The sequence below is a fragment of the Candoia aspera genome, chromosome 4, assembly GCF_035149785.1.
Source record: "Candoia aspera isolate rCanAsp1 chromosome 4, rCanAsp1.hap2, whole genome shotgun sequence".
Classification (NCBI taxonomy): Eukaryota; Metazoa; Chordata; class Lepidosauria; order Squamata; family Boidae; genus Candoia; species Candoia aspera.
Genome location: NC_086156.1, coordinates 64,309,614 through 64,326,778, shown reverse-complemented (window position 1 = coordinate 64,326,778; position 17,165 = coordinate 64,309,614). Strand labels below are relative to the sequence as shown.

General features: G+C 42.1%; 1 protein-coding gene across 2 annotated transcripts in view; it reads right to left on the bottom strand.

The window, feature by feature from the left end:
* The window catches only part of FRRS1L (ferric chelate reductase 1 like), a 121,170-nt gene that overhangs the window by 58,072 nt on the left and 45,933 nt on the right, over positions 1 to 17,165 (bottom strand). For both annotated transcript variants that reach the window (XM_063304284.1, XM_063304283.1), the window contains exon 2: positions 13,847 to 13,931. In XM_063304284.1, the coding sequence (XP_063160354.1) occupies positions 13,847 to 13,931 (85 nt within the window). The remainder of the gene's footprint in view (positions 1 to 13,846; positions 13,932 to 17,165) is intronic.

Here is a 17,165-nt window from a genome sequence, read left to right as displayed (position 1 = left end):
GAAGCCACGGAAAGGAGGGAACAGGTTGGTACAAGGGCAGGGAGTCTGAGGGAAGGCAGGTGTGGGTCTGTGCAAGTGCAGGGAGACCAGGGAAGGAGGGTACAGTTCAGTGTGTAGGAAGGCAGGGAGGACTTACCAGAGTGACTTGCAACCTTCCCTACTGGCTTCCTCATTGACTTTGCTTTTGGGAAGCCAGCAGGGAAGGTTGCAAATCATGATCATGTGACTGTGGAACACTGCATTTGTCACGTGAGCTGGCTGCCAAGTGCCCAAATTGCGATTGCATAACTGCGGGGGCACTGCGACAGCTGGAACTTCAAGGACCAGTCGTAAGTACCACTCATTCAGTGCTGTTGTAACTTTGAATGGTCACTGAATGAGTGGTATGGAAGGACTACCTGTATATAGATTTTGTCCACATGGCAGGGGGATGGGACAAGAGGAGTCAGAAAAGTGTGTTGTGTCTTATGTTATTCATTCTGTTGTGATATCCACTGTGTTTTCATTGTCCTCTTTTTAATCAACAGACTAGGTAGACATGATAAATTTTACACTACCTTACTTTTGGCAGATATGAAGCTATTATTCTCAGCATGGCAACATTTGTACTGCTATCCTCAGAGTTATACAAATGTTGACCCAGAGGTCTGACCAATGTTAAGAATACATTATTTAAGTAAACGTGACCAGTGAGCATGCTATATTAGTTATCCATGCCTATCAGTTCTATGCTATTGTATACTATCAGATACATTACTATATGTAATTAATATGTTCGTTATTTGGTTCTCTATTTTTGATGTGTGCTTGTATTTGTATTTATTTGTACCAGTCTATAATATAGAGTCATTCACTCATTCATTCACGATGCTGGTACCAGACGTAATCTATGCAAAATTTGTGCAGTCTATAATTTGTCAGCTGTAATAAAGCACTTTAGGTTTCATACAGATGTGCCTAATTCTAAGTTCTCTAAATTGTAAACCTGACATTTTAGTTGTTGTCTGGATGTTTGTAACAGTGGCCCCAAAAACTAACTGCAGAGGAACAGTAGTGTGAAAAGGTTTGTCTCCTGTTTGAAAGCACCCCTTTTGAAAGCATCTGGTTGGTCACTGAACCAAGACGGTATTTAGCCTAACTCAGCAAGATTATCTTATGTAAAATAGGAATAACTCAAATCCACTCATATCTGAGCCTGTCAGAAGGAACACCCACCCATTTGTTCTATTCCTTTCACTGAACATGACAAAGCAACATAAAACTTTTTTTTGTTAGGCCCATCATAGCTGATAGTATCTTAGTAAGGATCCCTCTACCCACTCTCATCTAACTCTTTCATACACACTGGTAGCAGCCACTGAAATTGTACATTTTGAGTGGATCCATGACCCCTGAGAAAATCAGTTTGGTGTGTAGTAGTTAAGGCATCAAGCTAGAAACTGGGACACTGTGAGTTCTAGTCCCGCTTTAGGCATAAAGCCAGAAGGGTGACCTTGGGCAAGATTTTCTCTAAGCCCTAGGAAGCAGGCAATGGCAAACCAGTTCCAAAATCTTGCCAATAGAACTGCAGGGACTTGTCCAGGCAGTCGCCAGGAGTCAACACTGACAAAAAGGAACAAAAAAAAAAGGCACCTGAACTCAAAACGTTTCTGCGCTCCAAACAACTCCCTTCCTGTGACCAGCTGAATCAAGATCCTGTTTGGGAAAACTGGAATTCCTATTGACCACAAGAAATAAAGTAGTGTCAGTCTATGTTGACCAGCATCCAAAATGGAAGAGATTCTGAAAGGGAAAGGCACAAGTTGGATTGTCAATCGGTCACTTCAATAGATCTTCTGAGCCACTGGGTTGACAGGGAGCAAGATGTTTCTTCTGTAGCACCAGTTCTATGGTATAAATAGCTTAACTGTAATGTAAGTTATCTGTGATAGAGTTTGCAAATTACACAAATTTCCCTGGAGGAAATAGGTTAACAAACAATAGAAAAATAGCTGGAAGCATCCTGTTCACAGTTCCTGGTAATTTTCCTATCCTTGATGGAATGTGATATGGAATCAATCTTGTGCAAGAGAGCACCTGTGGAAAACAAAAGGAGATACTGATAAGGTAGCAAGCTAGAGACAACAGCAGGAACTTATTTGTACAAGAAGTGCTTGTGGGGAATTGAAAGATTTGAATGCCACCTGGGTGTTATTTTATAGAACAAGGGGGATAGCAGAGTAATTGTGAATATACATACACCTTCCTTGAAGACTAGTAAAATACTGTGTGCAACAACCATTGGTTCCCTTGTATGCATCCAGGCGGTGATCCAACGAAACTGTTCAGGAACACTGGCTTGCAGTACATGGTGTAGACTGACTGGTTTTTACCAACAGAGGGTTTACCTGCATGTAAGAGTAAATATCTCCCCAACGTGTGGAGGACATTATTTGGAGATAAAAGAGTATTAGACAAAAATGAAGCAATCACAATTAAGAAAATGAAAAATATAAACATAGCACTTACACATCACCACATATTTTTGCCCATTCCCTTTCTTACCTGCATGAGGCATACTGTCCCACTGTCCCCAGTTGTTGGAGTCTAGAAGATATTGGCGCCTAAAGTTCCAAGGTGAGGTAATTGTTAGAGTTCTAAGCAGAAATATTAGCTATGTATTCATGTACCGAAGCATGCCATAAGGCTAGGTGTTTTATGTGAAGTTCTTTTCTCCATTGTTTCCTCAGTCATCAGCTTCCTTTTGTGAGCTCCAAGTGGCATAACATGTCATATACCATGTGATTTATAGTATACCTGTTTCATGTTTATATACCCTGATATGATATTGTATCACCTGATATAATCACTTAAATGGTCAAGGACTGTTTAAAGTTCCTGTGTACACTGGGAGCATAGTCTGAATTGAAGAGATAGTGTATTGAGGGATACACAAGATGAGGGATAGCTGCCACACTGTGAGTGTATCATTATCTGTGTGAAGAAGGACTATCAGTGTACCTATAACATACAAATGTACTTTAAAGATGCATATTTGAACCAATGTTTTCCACACTGGAGCATGCCTAATCAATTGGTTTTATTATACTGTATAGAGATCAATGATTATATAAGCAATATCTTCTGTCACAAATCTCTGGGCTGCAGTGATCCAGATGATCACTAGATGGCAAGAAATACATAAAACCCTCTGTTGACACCTAGTAGTTCTCTGGACTTTTGCAGTTCAGATATGATAGTCCTAGTTATCATTATTTATTTATTTATATTTTAAATTTTGTCACTGCCCATCTCACTCAAAGAGTGACTCTTTATTTCATTGTGCTGTTTATTCGCTTAGTCGCTTCCGACTCTTCGTGACTTCATGGACCAGCCCACATCAGAGCTTCCTGTTGGTCAACACCTCCAGCTCCCCCAGGGACGAGTCCATCACCTCTAGAATATCATCCATCCACCTTGCCCTTGGTCAGCCCCTCTTCCTTTTGCCTTCCACTCTCCCTAGTATCAGCACCTTCTCCAGGGTGTCCTGTCTTCTCATTATGTGGCCAAAGTATTTCAGTTTTGCCTTTAATATCATTCCCTCAAGTGAGCAGTCTGGCTTTATTTCCTGGAGGATGGACTGGTTTGATCTTCTTGCAGTCCAAGGCACTCAGAATTTTCCTCCAACACCACAGTTCAAAAGCATCTATCTTCCTTCTCTCAGCCTTCCTTATGGTCCAGCTCTCACAGCCATATGTTACTATGGGGAACACCAATGCTTTAACTATGTGGACCTTTGTTGTCAGTGTGATGTCTCTGCTCTTAGCTATTTTATCGAGATTGGTCATTGCTCTTCTCCCAAGGATTAAACGTCTTCTGATTTCCTGACTGCAGTCAGCATCTGCAGTAATCTTTGCACCTAGAAATACAAAGTCTTTCACTGCTTCTACATTTTCTCCCTCTATTTGCCAGTTATCAATCAAGCTGGTTGCCATAATCTTGGTTTTTCTGAGGTTTAGCTGCAAGCCAGCTTTTGCACTTTCTTCTTTCACCTTCACCATAAGGCTCCTCAGTTCCTCTTTGCTTTCAGCCATCAAAGTGGTATCATCTGCATATCTGAGATTGTTAATGTTTCTTCCAGAGATTTTAACTCCAGCCTTGGATTCCTCAAGCCCAGCATGTTGCATGGTGTGTTCTGCGTACAAGTTGAATAGGTAGGGTGAGAGGATACAGCCCTGCCGTACTCCTTTCCCAATCTTAAACCAGTCCATTGTTCCGTGGTCTGTTCTTACTGTTGCTACTTGGTCGTCATACAGATTCTTCAGGAGGCAGACAAGATGACTTGGTATCCCCATACCACTAAGAGCTTGCCACAATTTGTTATGGTCCACACAGTCAAAGGCTTTAGAACAGTCAATAAAACAGAAATAGATGTTTTTCTGAAACTCCCTGGCTTTTTCCATGATCCAGCGGATATTGGCAATTTGGTCCGTAGTTCCTCTGCCTTTTCTAAACCCAGCTTGTACATCTGGCAATTCTCGCTCCATGAACTGCTGAAGTCTACCTTGCAGGATCTTGAGCATTACCTTACTGGCATGTGAAATGAGTGCCACTGTTCGATAGTTTGAACATTCTTTAGTGTTTCCCTTTTTTGGTATGGGGATATAAGTTGATTTTTTCCAATCTGATGGCCATTCCTGTGTTTTCCAAATTTGCTGGCATATAGCATGCATTACCTTGACAGCATCATCTTGCAAGATTTTGAACAGTTCAGCTGGGATGCCGTCGTCTCCTGCTGCCTTGTTATTAGCAATGCTTCTTAAGGCCCATTCAACCTCACTCTTCAGGATGTCTGGCTCTAGCTCACTGACCACACCGTCAAAGCTATCCCCAATATTGTTATCCTTCGTATACAGGTCTTCCGAATTACCTGTAATTCCTTCTTGCCACCTTTTCTTGATCTGTTCTTCTTCTGTTAGGTCCTTGCCATCTTTGTTTTTGATCGTACTGATTTTTGCCTGGAATTTACCTCCGATGTTTCTAATTTTCTGGAAGAGGTCTCTTGTCCTTCCTATTCTATTGTCTTCTTCCACTTCCGCGCATTGCTTGTTTAAAAATAATTCCGTATCTCTTCTGGCTAACCTCTGGAATTTTGCATTTAATTGGGCATATCTCCCCCTATCACTGTTGCCTTTTGCTTTCCTTCTTTCTTGGGCTACTTCTAGTGTCTCAGCAGACAGCCACTTTGCCTTCTTGGTTTTCTCTTTCTTTGGGATGTATTTTGTTGCCGCCTCCTGAACAATGTTGCAAACTTCTGTCCAGAGTTCTTCCGGGACCCTATCTACGAAGTCCAGTCCCTTAAATCTATTCTTCACCTCCACTGCATATTCCTGAGGAATATTAGTGAGCTCATATCTAGCTGATCTGTGGGTCTTCCCTAATCTCTTTAGTCTGATCCTAAATTGTGCAATAAGAAGTTTGTGATCTGAACTACAGTCAACTCCAGGTCTTGTTTTTACCGCCTGTATAAATGTCCGCCACCTTTGGCTGCAAAGGATGTAGTCAGTCTGATTTCGGTGTTGTCCATCTCGGGAAGTCCATGTATAAAGCCATCTCTTAGGTTGTTGGAAGAGAGTGTTTGTTATGCAGAGTGAATTGTCTTGGCAAAATTCTATCAGCCTATGTCCTCCTTTGTTTTGTTCTCCCAGGCCATGCTTACCTGTAATTCCAGGTGTCATTTGACTTTATTTCATTAGATTATCATAATTTCTCAAGACCTGAAATGGACGCTTAACATCAGAACTATCATCAAAAAGACACAACAAAGGATGTTCTTCCTGCATCAACTTAGGAAGTTTAATCTATCTCAGGAGCTTTTGGTACAGTTTTACAGAGGAATTATTCAGTCATTATCTGTTCTTCTATAACTGTCTGGTTTGGTTCCGCAACCAAGCAGGACAAATATAGACTTCAACGGATAGTTAAGTCTGCAGAAAGAATTATTGCAATCCACCTGGCTTCTATAGAAGACCTGTATATTGCTAGCGTCAAAAGGAGGGCAGAGAAGATATCTGCAGACCCTTCGCATCCTGGACATAAACTGTTTCAACTTCTACCATCAGGATGCTGCTACAGAGTACTGTATGTCAAAACATCTAGACATCGGAACAGTTTTTTTCCTCGTGCCATTGCTCTGTTGAACTCCTAATTAATGTAGCATGATATAATGATTGATAATGCATGGTAAAACATGACTGCTAAGTTGTGACCGGTAATGCTCTGTTAAATGTGAACATGTTAGACAACAGATGCAGTATATTGTCCCTTAATTCTCCCTTTAAATATGAGCGTGTGTTAGTTAATAGCCGTAGTATTATTTTCCTTCAATTTCTTTTTGTCAGATTCCCTGATCAAGGGTTTCACAGAAACCCTTATCAGGGCATCTCCCATCGGGTCATTCTCACAAGTTGAAGGATGGGAGGAAGATGGGAGGGAGTGTGTGAGGGAGTGTGTGAAGTTGGAATGTAAGGGGTTGTTTTGGCTATAAGCACATCAAGGACGCGAGGTTGAGATACGACAGGAATACCATCTGGATGGGAGGGGGAGTGACACGCTTCATGGGAAAGGGGACTAGCTAAGGGAATGTAGTTTAAAGTAGGTTTTGGCGGGAAGTCTTTATTCGCAGCTTGCCTTCTGTACCATTCATTACGCTTCAATAAAACAGTTCAAAGAAATCCAGTTTCTTGACTGTGTGTGTGAATGCTTGAATGAGCAGGTGCTGACATTAAGCTGCGAATCCATAATTCGAAAACTCTTCCTGAGAAAGCAATCAGCTGAGAGTTGACAAACCATGCCTAAGCACAGGAAGTCCTGGGAGCAGCAGCCATCACCTCTGCCATCCTCGGAGAGAACCGTGCTGTATGCTAAAGTGGCAGAAAAAAGAATTGAGACAGAGGAGAGTTCGGGGAGTGGAGACAGTGAGTGCGAGGTGGAAACCTGGCTCAACCAGACAGAGTTGGAAAGTGCCCTCCACTCCCTAAATTTTGTGACAGAACCCGGGACGCTGAGCATTATTATTGAAGAACCACAGGTGGCACCTTCCCAGGTAGGTGCCAGAGAAGGCGAGGCAAGACCTCCCCCACGTGTGGATGCACAAATAATAGTGCGAAGCCCGGGGTCACATGGAACCATTCCAGATCCTAATGGAACTCTCCAAGACATCCGCAATCTGGAAGCTAGGATGTCTGCCATGGAAGTGGTCTTGCAGCAGGTATCAAGAACTCTGGAGACCATGGCATACCCTTTGGCAGAAATATCAACTCAGCTGTCAAGAGCAGAGTCACCAATCGGGCGAGAGAAACGACGTACCCTAACCCCAACCAGGGATTTCGAATCACCAGTGAGACGCAGGCGGAACGGAGGCCACCCAGAGAGCCAAGGAGATGGAGGGAGAGCGCTAGCCAGCGGGGCAACCCAGGGCGCAGCCCCAAAGGATATACAAGTCAAGTTTGATGGTGGCGTTTTTCCTGACCATCATTTCCATATATATGAGAGAGTATGGTTCCCGTTTCCCCACGGAGTACAAGAAAGTTAGCCAAGTGGGTGCCAGGCTCAGCGGGCCAGCTGCTAAGTGGTTTGTGCACCTGCCCCAGAACTGGGTAACCTGCGGGAGTTCATGAAAGCCCTGAGGGACCGGTTAGAGGACCCCCTGGATATGATGAGAGCAAAAACCGGCATCCAACAACTTAGGCAAGGAGTATGTCATGGAGTTCAAAGCCATTGCTGGAAAAGTTATGGACTGGTCTGAAACCACTAAGATTGACTACTTTAAAGGGGGATTGCAGCCAGAAATTCTTAGGTGGGCACTCTGCCGCAGAGAATCCCCCCACACTCTGAAAGATTGGATCTGCCTCACAGGTGAGGTAGAGAACACCCAGTACCAGTTCTGCCAGCAGCTTCACGCTACAGCAATGGGAAAAAATACAGTGGTGCCAAGTCAATTTCCTTTTGCCCAGCAAAGACCTTTCTGCAAGAGGATAGAAAAAAAAAAAAAAGGGAAAGAAAAGCACCTGTTTCAAGTGTGGGAAGGACACACACAGAGCAGCCGAATGCCCAGAAGCCATAAAAGGAGCAACTAAACCAACTAAAACCCCACCGCCCAGACACAAGGCAGCAGCTGCAAGCGCGCTGGCTCGAAAAGAACCCAAAATGGAAGCTCAACCGGACTCCAGAGAAGACTCCAAACAAGAAGACCTGGAGCTGGCGGGAAACGAGTTTCATCTGTTCTAAATCGTGCCCGGGAGCAGGTGGCAACTCCAGGGCGCAGCGCACTTACTTCTGACATTGATGACAAGATTTGGTGAGTGATGATTGTCCCACCTTACTGGTGAAAGTAGAGTTAAAAAACTTGCGAAGCAAACACAAAGCCATTTTGACTGCAATGTTAGACTCTGGGTGCACCAAATGTTTAATACACCCTGCCCTCCTTGACACTCTGAGTCTAAAAACCAAGAGACTAAAAAATCCTATTATTTTCACACAAATGGATGGGTCAGTTGCCCACGGGGGGTCCCATGGAATTCAGGACAGAAACTTCAGCCATGCGGCTGAGGGGGCATAAGGAAACCTTACAGTTCATTGTAGCCCCTATTGCCAACTACTCCATCATACTGGGATTCCCATGGCTAAAAAGAAGAAAGCCACAGATTGATTGGGACTCAGGTGCTTTACTGTTTAACAATGGAGTTGGCAACCTTTTTTTGGTACTCCAACCGGGGGGGGGGGGGAGGTCGCTGGAACCCTTAACCTCTCCCCCTCGCCTGATGTCTTACCACAATCTGGCATTCCATCTGTATATGCAGACTTTATTGATGTCTTTGATGAGAAAGAGTGCGATCTCTTGCCTCTTTATAGAAAAACTGACTGTGCCATTGAAATAGACCCAAAGGCCACCAAAGGCTACCACCAAAGGCTACCAAAGCCCAAAATGTATGCCAAGTCAGAGACTGAAAAAAATGTCCTAAGGGAATTCATTGACAAAAACTTGGAGAGGGGGTTCATTGAGCCTGCCAATTCACCTTTGGCTGCCCCTGTGCTTTTTCGGGCGAAAAAAGATGGCTCGTTAAAGACTTTGTACAGACTACCGGGGAATAAATGCCATCTCAATTACAAATCAATACCCCCTTCCCCTAATGCTTTCGCACCACTCCAAGGGGAAAGTGTTCACCAAACTTGACCTCAGAGAAGCCTATTTCCGAATTCGCGTTCGGGAGGGGGATGAATGGAAAACGGCGTTTAACTGCCCTCTTGGTTCCTACCAATATAAGGTTCTCCCATTTGGGTTGGCAAGGGCTCCTGGTGTCTTTATGCAATATATCAACGAAGTCCTTCATGAGCATTTGTACAAGGGGGCCCTGGTTTACCTGGATGACATTTTGATTTATTCTGACAATATCAAGAACCATGTTAAACTTGTAAAAAGGGTTTTGTCCAAAGTGAGAAATGCTAAACTATATGCCAAACTTTCTAAGTGTGAACTCCATAAGTCACAACTGGACTATTTGGGCTACCGTATATCATCAAAAGGAATTGAAATAGATCCTGCAAAGGTCGAGGACATCATGGGTTGGGAACCCCCACGCACCCGCCGCCAACTCCAAAGTTTTCTAGGTTTCGCCAACTATTATCGAAATTTCATACCCCAATTTACTCAAATTGCTTTACCTCTCACTGACTTATTAAAAACCAAGGGGAGGGGGGAAACCCACAAAGTTACCTCCCCTGGGGCCAAACTTACATGGACTTCTGCTTGTCAAGCAGCTTTTGACAATTTGAAACTGCTTTTCACCCGTGAACCTATTCCTGCACACCCAGACCCAACTCGCCCTTTTATTGTGCAAGCTGATGCTTCTGACTCTGCTATTGGAGCAGTGTTAGTGCAAAAGTATGACACAGGTTTTCCTCGTCCTTGTGCTTATCTTTCACGCAAGTTTTCTGACACTGAGCGTAATTGGCCCATTTGGGAAAAAGAGGCTTTTGCTGTAAAAACTGCTCTTACATACTGGAGGCATCCCTTGGAAGGAGCCCTTTGTCCCTTTGAGGTTTGGACTGATCATAAAAACCTCCAAGCCTTACAGACTCCCAGAAAATTGAATGGGAAACAGATTCATTGGGCTCAGTTTTTTAACCGTTTCAATTTTACCCTTAATTTCCTTCCGGGTAAAAAGAACGTTTTAGCCGATGCGCTTTCTCGCCTCCCTCAATACAACACAGCACAAACACAAGTTGTTGACACTGTTTTCTCAAAACAGCAGCTTGGAATGGTGTGCGTAACGTGCAAACAAGCGGCAGCCGGGAAAGTGAAAGTGCAGGCTGACTTCAAAGAGGAACTGCTTCAGGTGCTGCCTAACATCCCTGGCTACAATGTAACAAAGCTCAATTGACTGAAACTGACAACGTCTGGTACTCTAACGGCAGAATCTACATTCCTGAGTCTCTTCGCAAAATTATTTTGCAGCATTCCCATGATAGTAAATCTGCAGGTCATTTTGTCTTTACCAAAACTTGGTAAGACGCCAATTTTGGTGGCCCTCCCTTCGGGCTGATGCGCAATCGTATGTCACATCATGCCACGTTTGTGCCCAGGCAAAGAGGAAGGGGGGGAAAATCGCAAGGACTGCTCCAACCGGTAGCCTCCCCAAAGGCTCCCTGGAAGGAGATAGCCATGGATTTCATTGTGGATTTACCTGAGAGGAAGAATAAAACTGTGATTTGGACTGTCATTGACTTGTTTTCTAAGCAAGCTCATTTTATACCCTGCACTAAAATCCCAACAGCTCAGCAATTAGCCAAGCTCTTTCTCACGCACATCTACAAAATTCATGGGTGTCCCACACGTGTAATTTCTGACAGAGGCATCCAATTTACTTCTAAATTTTGGCGCGCATTTTTGAAATTGATTGGGGTCGAACAATCTCTCAGCTCATCTAGCCATCCTGCCACTGACAGAGCTACTGAACGAGCTCAATCTACTCTAGAGCAATTCCTACACTGCTATATTAGTTTTCAACAAGACAATTGGGTAGACCTTCTCCCTTTTGCTGAGGTGGCTTATAATAATGCTGTTCACCAAAGCACTGGCTTTTCTCCTTCCCGCATTGTTTACGGCCAGGACTTTGCTCCTATACCTGAGCTCCAGCTGCAGTCCTTGCCTTACTCTTCCGTGGCAGACTGGGCTGCACAAATCTCCACTAACTGGCCTGTCATCTGCCAGGCACTGGATCACACTCATGAGACTCAGAAGAGGTTCGCTGACCGCCACAGATGCCCTGAGTGGAATTTCAAAGTGGGGGAGCTTGTTTACCTTTCCACCAAATTCTTGTGCTCCCAACAACCTTCGAGGAAGCTTGCTCCCAAGTTCGTTGGACCATTTCCCATTCACTAAGATTATTAACTCTGTGACTGTTCAATTGCAATTACCCCCCGCCCTAAAAAGACTTCACCCTGTTTTTCATTGCAGCTGCACCGCACCGTTCTAAGTGGCACCAGCCTGCAGTAACCCCTCCACCTATCATGATCGATGGCCACCAACATTTCGAAGTTAAAGACATTCTGGACTCTCATTTCTTTCGCAAAACTTTACAGTACTTAATTCAATGGAAACATTTTCCAGGTCCTGAGTGGGATAATGCATGTCATGTTAATGCTCTTCTATTAACCAGAAAGTTTCATGCTAAGTATCCTTCTAAGCCTTCTCCTGCTTAGTCTAATTATTTCAGTTGATTCACAATTGCTTGCTTACGTTTTAGTCTGATTAACAATTACTTAAGTTTTAGTCTGTCTTGGGGGGGCAGTATGTCAGATTCCCTGATCAAGGGTTTCACAGAAACCCTTATCAGGGCATCTCCCATCGTGTTATTCTCACAAGTTGCAGGACGGGAGGAAGATGGGAGGGAGTGTGTGAAGTTGGAATGTAAGGGGTTGTTTTGGCTATAAGCACATCAAGGATGCGAGGTTGAGATACGACAGGAATACCATCTGGATGGGAGGGGGAGTGACACACTTTGTGGGAAACGGGACTAGCTAAGGGAATGTAGTTTAAAGTAGGTTTTGGCAGGAAGTCTTTATTCGCAGCTTGCCTTCTGTACCGTTCATTACGCTTCAATAAAACAGTTCAAAGAAATCCAGTTTCTTGACTGTGCATGTGAATGCTTAAATGAGCAGGTGCTGACACTTTTCTTTCTTGTTTGTATAGTTTTAGTAAATAACATTATTACTTTATTATTGTTTATTTTTTGATGTTATGTAAATATATTGAGAGCCCTTGCACTGAAGTCAAATTCCTTGTATGTGTAAACATACTTGGCCAATAAAGTATTCTATTCCATTCCATTCCAGATACAGCTACTCTGTGTCCCAAGTGTTTAGCTAAAATTTCTGTAAAATTTACTGTGTTATGAAAATTCTGGTAAAGAACAGACTTAAGCAGTTGGTTTTGTGGAACCTGAATAGTTCTTTATATTAACTATTAGATATTGCTTGACTTTTGATAGAGAATGTCCCACTCAAAATAAAATAAAACATGGGAACATTTAATATTCAAACTGTAAACAAGCAAGAATTAAGGGAAAACAATTCCCTAAACAATTAAGGGAAATTTAAATGCATGCTAAAATAATGTAGTTTTGAATGTCCACTTAAAAATGGACAACAGAGATCAGGACATCTATACCTTGCTATAGAATTGATTCCATATTGACAAGATGGAAAAAAACTACTTTTGTAAGATGACAGAAACAATAGGATTCTAAGAAGCAGCTTTCAAGTTGAATCACATGAGAGGAAGTGATTACTGATCCTAGACCATTTTAAGAGGGAGGTACAAACAAGTTCTGAGCTTAATATGACCATTTTCAGTATTTCGATTTCAGGACAAAACATTCCATATTGCAAAGCTTTGTTCAAAGATTGGACCAAATGCACAGGCTTCATTCCACATTGTTTTCAGTGTTTCACAATTGCCTCTTTTAAGCCATGGAGGCTTGGAAAGTACATTTATCCAGAAAACAGCTCCATCTCTATTGTCACTGATAATTGTTTTAAAAATTATGTATTATCAGGAACTTTGAATTCTCCATGTCTTTGAGCGTTGCTTTTTTTTTTCAGCCAGGTTGTACAAGTAAAAATATAAACTGTGCATGAGCTTTACAGATACTGTTGCTATAATGGTGAGTTTTCAGATTTTCAAATTCAAACTCAATATTGTTTGTTCAGCTTTGCATTCAGTATGCCAAATGGAAAAAAAGAAGAAGCCTTATCAAACCAACAATCAGAATAGTTTTGCTGCCATTGCCATTACATTGTTCAAACTGCAGGCTGTACTGAAGTGAATCCACTGCTGTTGCTTCTTTGCTAAGCTTAGTCCTATAGCTCTGTAGGGAGATCAGTCATGAAAAAAAAATGCTTATTTTTCTGTAGATTAGTTTTTTAGCATTCTCCATGAAGTACCATTCCATCTACCTTTGTGAGCTTAGGACACACATTGAGGAAGCAAGGGTCTTGTTCCTATTGTTCCCTATGGTGAAACACTCAAATTTTTGAGTTTTGTGCTATCAAAACAGCCCAAAGAGAGCACTTTAGTTCTGTTCTTAGAAGGTTTTTTTTTTTTTAATCCATGCACAACTCTACATTTCAGTTGTGTAAACAAATGAACTTCAGGACTGGAGAACTTCAAATGGACTCAGAGTTACTATACATTATTGCTAATAGGATACATTTATTGAAACAGTTCATATAGTGACCTTGTTCATAGGTCAGATTGGTTTTACTTAAAAAAACAACTAACAAACTTTCATTGTTTCATACTGACCTAAAGCATCCTTTTGTTTTTCCACAGTCATCCACTCGAATTTTTGCAAATGGATCTACTGGAGGAGCAGTAGGAAAAGGATAACCTTTAAGAATCAGAATCAAAATATTTATTATTTAATGCAATACATTTTAATTTAACACTAAACATTAATTTGTATGGATTTTATGTATTCATCAAATTTATATCCCACATTTTGTTTCTTACTGGGGTCAACAATCACCCTGCACAGTATCATGTACAGATGTTAAAGTAAAATGTGTTCTCATTTCCTCAGAATCTAAATGAAAGAACCATAGAATGAGAATTTAGAAGGGGCTGTTAAGTCATCAATCCAATCATCTGCTCTGTGTATAAATTAAAGTATTTATGACAAATGGCCACTTAGCATCTGTTTGCACACAACCAACAAAACAAAGTCCAACATCTCACTTAGCAATTTGTTCCGTTGTTGAACTACTCTTATATTCCCCTGGAATCGAAGGCCTTCTTGACTCTGTTTCTGCTCATACTTCACTTTTCCAGCAACTTCCTGGCTACCACATTCTTCTTAATCACTTTACCTCTTTTTGGAAAGCCAGAGTTCAGAATTATCTATGCCAGTGCAGCTTCTTGTGCCACAGGGCTATTAAGAATGAGAGCTGCAGTCCAGCAGAGGGTGTTTGACATAGCTCTCAAGATAAGAGCAGGGTGAATTATGTAATCAGTGATGACAGGTTACCAGCAAGAGACCCTTTACACCAGCAAATTGGCTATTCAGTATTATCTCCCATTAGCTTTTTTCTTTAACCTGCTTTAATGTCTTACCCTCTGCAATATTGAAGGTCTAACAATATCCCTTTTGCAAAGTGTACCTACTCCTGTGACCTGGAGGAACCTGAGACTCTAGCCCATGTTTCTTTGATGTCTTTTCTACAGCAAATTGCACCCTACCATCATACATGTGCTTGCTCTTAGAAGTACTGTTCTGAGGAGGATGTCATTTGCTTTTTACAGTCAGACTGGAACCCTAACATTTTTTTTAATTTTTAATTTTTTAATGTTTTTATCCCACCTTTATTATTTTTATAAATAACTAATACTCCTTCCCCCTATTTTAAGTTGCAAAATTTCTTTCAACTGTCATTGCTCTGTGCCGGAAAGCACTCTCCTAATTTTAACTATACAGAGTGTCCTATGCTTTCTACACTGTTTGTTACATCTCACTTGTCATGGATCACACACCACACACACACAAACTTACAAACACATATACATACACACACTATCATACTGAATTACTAAACTACTAAAAGTAGTTTTATAATGTAGTCAATTAGTGTTAAGTATTTAAACATTTTAGTATTTTATTTTTAGCATTTTAGTGTTTAATAGTCTGAAATATTTTATTTACTTGTATTAATTTTTTCAGAAAATGTCTATGTATTTTAATTTGGACCTTGGAACTTTTTATTTTCATTGTATAAAATGCTTGTCAGTGACTGTATTAAAAAATGCTTCTAGAGCTTAATGGCTTCAGCAAAGGATCGTTACCTTGTCGTGGTGCTGGAGCTTGAGCACCTCAGTGATGCCATGAGCTAAACCGTGAAGGGCCACCCAAGACGGGAAGGTCATGACAGAGAGGTCAGACTAAATGCGATCCCTGGGGAAGGTAATGGCAACCCACCCCAGTATTCTTGCCGTGAAAACTAAATGGATCAGTACAACCAGAGATATGTTGGTATACCATCGGAAGATGAGACCCCCAGGTTGGAAGATGGTCAAAATGCTACTGGGGAGGAACAGAGGATGAGCTCAACTAGCCCCAGACGTGATGACGCAGCTAGCTCAAAGCCGAAAGGACGGCTAGCGGCCGACGGTGCTGGTGGTGAACGGCGAATCCAATGTTCTAAGGATCAACACACCATTGGAACCTGGAATGTAAGATCTATGAGCCAGGGCAAATTGGATGTGGTTATTGGTGAGATGTCAAGATTAAAGATAGACATTCTGGGCGTCAGTGAACTGAAATGGACTGGAATGGGCCACTTCACATCAAATGACCACCAGATCTACTACTGTGGACAAGAGGACCACAGAAGAAATGGAGTAGCCTTCATAATTAATAGTAAAGTGGCTAAAGCAGTGCTTGGATACAAGCCAAAAAGCGATAGAATGATCTCAATTCGAATTCAGGGCAAGCCATCTAACATCACAGTGATCCAAATATACGCCCAAACCACAGATGCTGAAGAAGCTGAAGTAGAGCAGTTCTATGAGGATCTGCAGCACCTACTGGACAACACGCCTAAAAGAGATGTTATTTTCATCACAGGAGACTGGAATGCTAAGGTGGGCAGTCAAATGACACCTCGAATTACAGGTAAGTATGGCCTGGGAGAACAAAACGAAGCAGGACATAGGCTGATAGAATTTTGCCAAGACAATTCACTCTGCATAACAAACACTCTCTTCCAACAACCTAAGAGACGGCTTTACACATGGACTTCACCAGATGGACAACACCGAAATCAGATTGATTACATCCTTTGCAGCCAAAGGTGGCGGACATCTGTACAGTCGGTAAAAACTAGGCCTGGAGCTGACTGTAGTTCAGACCATGAACTTCTTCTTGCACAATTTAGGATCAGACTAAAGAGATTAGGGAAGACCCACAGATCAGCTAGATATGAGCTCACGAATATTCCTCAGGAATATGCAGTGGAGGTGAAGAATAGATTTCAGGGACTGGACTTAGTAGATAGGGTCCCGGAAGAACTCTGGACAGAAGTTGGCAGCATTGTTCAGGAGGCAGCAACAAAATACATCCCAAAGAAAGAGAAAACCAAGAAGGCAAAATGGCTGTCTGCTGAGACACTAGAAGTAGCCCAAGAAAGAAGGAAAGCAAAAGGCAACAGTGATAGGGGGAGATATGCCCAATTAAATGCAAAATTCCAGAGGTTAGCCAGAAGAGACAAGGAATTATTTTTAAACAAGCAATGCGCAGAAGTGGAAGAAGACAATAGAATAGGAAGGACAAGAGACCTCTTCCAGAAAATTAGAAACATTGGAGGTAAATTCCAGGCAAAAATGGGTATGATCAAAAACAAAGATGGCAAGGACCTAACAGAAGAAGAAGAGATCAAGAAAAGGTGGCAAGAATATACAGAAGACCTGTATAGGAAGGATAACAATATCGGAGATAGCTTTGACGGTGTGGTCAGTGAGCTAGAGCCAGACATCCTGAAGAGTGAGGTTGAGTGGGCCTTAAGAAGCATTGCTAATAACAAGGCAGCAGGAGACGACAGCATCCCAGCTGAACTGTTCAAAATCTTGCAAG